Below are 3,619 nucleotides of genomic sequence, written 5' to 3'. Positions count from 1 at the left end.
AAGTATAAGGCCACCGGGCTTTTGGAAGGGATAACAAAAATCACAATTTCCTTATGATTTTTCATTTTTATGCATTATGAGATAGTCAGTATTCTACTGTAGCAATAAAACGATATCTGTTTACGAGTCAACAGGATATGCAAGCAAGCACAATCAAGTCAAATTTCTAACGATCTAGCAGTACAGTGTTTTGCAAATAATTTGTAATTTTGGAAATGCATCCAGAGGGACGGTTGCGACCCACACGATTGCTCTAGTTAATGTTCACCCGCACATCCTCCCGCGCACTCCTCCGGACCGCATCAATCACCTTGTACACCCTCATCGCACCCTCAAACGTCGAGTACCGGCCCTCGTCGCCCTTCGCAATCTCCGCCCACGCCGCCTCAATGTTACCGGTCCAGTCGACGAGCTTCTGCTCGCACACCCACTCCTCGCCGTTGATCAGCACCTTCGTCGGGTGCCAGATCCACACAAAAGGGACCCTCGACCTTGATAGCTCCGTCCCCGCCATCAATGGTCCACACGAACGGTACGCACCTGGGATCGTCCAACGAGGCCCCGCAGAAGTGGAGCGAGACGGGCGCGCCGGACGTGAGCGTGCCCGTGAGCGTGACCTGGTCCTCGCACGTCCGTGCAATCTTCTTGCCCGTGGGCTTCCCCGCGTCGTCGAGGATCTCGGCCTCGGGGTAGAATGTCGCATAGGTGGCGCTCACGCTGGCGAAGTCGCCCAGGATGCCGGTGAGAACAATGTGTGTTGCTGAGCCAGGAAGTGCGCGGTCACCGAACTCACAGTGTCATGAACAGAGGTGCTATTCCTGTCTGTGACAGGCTCTCTTTGATTACGCTGAAGGTGTCGCAGAGTTCTCAGACGAGAAGATGCTGCCCGAGGATCACGGGCGAACCAAAGTCATAGATAGATATGCAACGTACACTTTCATCGCAGGATGCCCCAGCTCCTCAGTGCTCGACCTCTTAGACACGCGAGTATAGATATATAGCCCACGAAACTGCGCAAAACTGCCTCTTCAGTCCCCCGGACTTGTTGTCTCACTTCTTTTCCTTCTTGCATTCCGCATGAGCTATCTCACCAGAGCAAAGCAGTGAATCGGGTGTCACCAACCACTGACACAGGATCAAACGATATCTGTTTACGAGATAACAGGATGCGCAGGCGAGCACAATCAAGTCACATTTCTGGCGATTCTAGCAGTACAATGTTTTACAAATAATTCGTAGTTTTGGCGATGCTTCTAGACAACCCACACATTCCGCTGAAAGCTCTAGTTGATGTTCACCCGCACACCCTCCCGCGCACTCCTCCGGACCGCATCAATCACCTTGTACACCCTCACCGCATCCTCAAACGTCGAGTACCGGCCCTCGTCGCCCTTCGCAATCTCCGCCCACGTCGCCTCAATGTTACCGGTCCAGTCGACGAGCTTCTGCTCGGACACCCACTCTTTGCCCTGGATCAGCACCTTCGTCGGATGAAAGATATGGACGAACGGCAAAGGGCCCTCAACGGTGATGGCTCCGTCCTCTCCATCAATGGTCCACACGAATGGTACGCGCCCGGGTTCGGTCGGTGGGACCCCGCGGTAGTGGAGCGAGATGAGCGCGCCGGACGTGAACGTGCCCGTGAGCGCGACCTGGTCCTCGCACGTCCGTGCGATCTTCTTGCCCGTGGGCTTCCCCGCGTCGTCGAGGATCTCGGCCTCAGGGTAGAGCGTCGCATAGGTCGCGCTCACGCTGGCGAAGTCGCCCATAACAGTAACGAGGCCGGCGAAGAAATGGCCCAAGCTGATGTCCACCATGGATGCGCCTAGAGGTTGTTGTTCGTGAATACAGTTTAGGAACCGGTGCCCAGCAGGGACAACGTACCGCAGTCGGCGTCAGCTGCATACAGGTTGCGCTCGTTGATGGTAGGTCCCCAAAAGCCAAGGTTCGGGGGACAGCATCCAATCACACTGGTCCCGATGATCCTGCCCAGTGCACCCGACTTGAGCACCTCTGCGATCTAAGAACTGTCCAGCCAACCGATCCAAACCGAAGCATAACGCCACACACACACACCTTCAGCAGCGCCGGACTAGACCTGATCTGGTTCCCTATGATGCCCTGTACACCCTTCCTCCTCGCAAGCTCCGCGAGCTCCTCCACCTCTTCGATGTTCTTCCCGAGGGGCCACTCCACAAAGACCCTCTTGCCCGCCTCGATCGCGGGGATTGTCGCCGCGCGGTGTTCACTGACCTTGATGCTGACGACGACGAGGTCGACGTCGGGGTCGTTCGCGATCTGCGCGTAGCCGTCCTGGCCGTGGTACGCCTTGACGGCGTGTCCGACGGCCTTGGTGAACTTGTCCGCCGCGGCGGCGGCGGACTCGGCGCTGCGCGTGCACAGCGCGGTCAGTTTGTACTTGGACGCGAGGGGCGCGGGAGGGAGCAGCGGCGCGATCAGCGTGTTCGCCCAGGCTCCCGCTGAGGCGGAGAGGCCGATGACGCCGAGGCGGATGGGTGAGGACGGGGACATTATTGGTGGATGGAGGCTGAGCGCGTTGGGTGGAAGGACAGAAGGGGGGACACGGGAATGGTGCACGACGGCAGGTCGTTATAAAACCCTGAGGCCTCTCGGGCCTCGGGGACGGCGATGAGGTCGAACGCGTCGAGGAGCGCAGACATCATGAGGACGGTGTGCCTCTGTGGCGCCAATGGCTCGTGGTCGCTGTGATTGGTCGCGACGGTCAGGGTGAAACGAGCACAGTCTTGTGCGAACGGCCCGGACAGGCACGTATCTTCCTCGTAACCAGTTGTAACCTTGCCCGACGGCCGGAAATTAGGCCTACCCTGGGGCAAGCATTCGTACTTTCGCCAAACTCTGCACGTTCCTTTCATAAGATTAGCTTTTTATTTACTTATCTTATTGGCGCACGTCTAGTCCTACCGCCACCACGGAATGGCTGTTTACCTGAAGGAACTACACAATTAACGACGAGCGCACCGAAGAACTGCGTGGGCGACACACCGCGCGCGTACAGATTTTCCTCCTGCATCGAGTGTCCAGTGAAACGTCGAGATCGCGTCAAGGTGAGACCTGGCGCGGCCCCGGCATCGGGCATACTTATCCCCGAAGAGCAGCAGGCGCCGATTGGGCCTGAGCAAGTCAGGTCGAACTCGAGGTTTTGAAACCCATGCCTCTACAGGTCTAACTCTATTGAATTGTTACTGATTGGTGGTTCAGCGCGTGAATAAATTCCTTGAGGCAGCGCACAGCAACAAGGCAGATCAAATCGCCTGCACGGGTCCCAACAAGTACTTAGCCACGAACCACCCCCAGCCCAAACCGCGCCATGTCCTCCTCTCTCAGCCGCCCCGCGTCTCGGAACGACTCGCGAATCGGGTCGTCCTGCGCGGGCTCGACGAGCCCGGACACGTCCGCGAGCCAGTCCGCGCCGCCGACCGCGTGCGCGGCCTTGTCCGCGACCGTGAGCGGCCCGTGGCAGTCCAGCCGCGCGTTCTGGCGGTGGCGCTGCAGGCTGTCGAAGCGCGAGAACGTCCTGTCGCACCGCAGGCAGCCGTACCCCGCCGCGCCGTGCGCCGTGTCCATGTGGCGCACGCGG

The 3,619-nt window shown here is 58.5% G+C and overlaps 2 protein-coding genes across 2 annotated transcripts; both read right to left on the bottom strand.

The window, feature by feature from the left end:
- Positions 1 to 240: 240 nt before the first annotated feature.
- Positions 241 to 801, bottom strand: PHACADRAFT_189043 (uncharacterized protein; the record flags this gene model as incomplete). The annotated part of the gene is made up of 3 exons (XM_007402491.1): positions 241 to 491; positions 541 to 717; positions 794 to 801. The coding sequence occupies 3 exons, from the start codon at positions 799 to 801 to the stop codon at positions 254 to 256; spliced, it is 423 nt and encodes a 140-aa protein (XP_007402553.1). The 3' UTR covers positions 241 to 253.
- Positions 802 to 1,283: 482 nt separating this feature from the next.
- PHACADRAFT_108008 (uncharacterized protein) lies at positions 1,284 to 2,532 on the bottom strand (the record flags this gene model as incomplete). The annotated part of the gene is made up of 3 exons (XM_007402490.1): positions 1,284 to 1,825; positions 1,885 to 2,020; positions 2,077 to 2,532. The coding sequence occupies 3 exons, from the start codon at positions 2,530 to 2,532 to the stop codon at positions 1,284 to 1,286; spliced, it is 1,134 nt and encodes a 377-aa protein (XP_007402552.1).
- Between the last annotated feature and the right edge of the window lie 1,087 nt (positions 2,533 to 3,619).

Source organism: Phanerochaete carnosa (genome assembly GCF_000300595.1).
Source record: "Phanerochaete carnosa HHB-10118-sp unplaced genomic scaffold PHACAscaffold_192, whole genome shotgun sequence".
Taxonomy (NCBI): domain Eukaryota; kingdom Fungi; phylum Basidiomycota; class Agaricomycetes; order Polyporales; family Phanerochaetaceae; genus Phanerochaete; species Phanerochaete carnosa.
The sequence above is the reverse complement of the archived record's forward strand: the minus strand, read 5'-3'. Positions and strand labels throughout refer to the sequence as shown.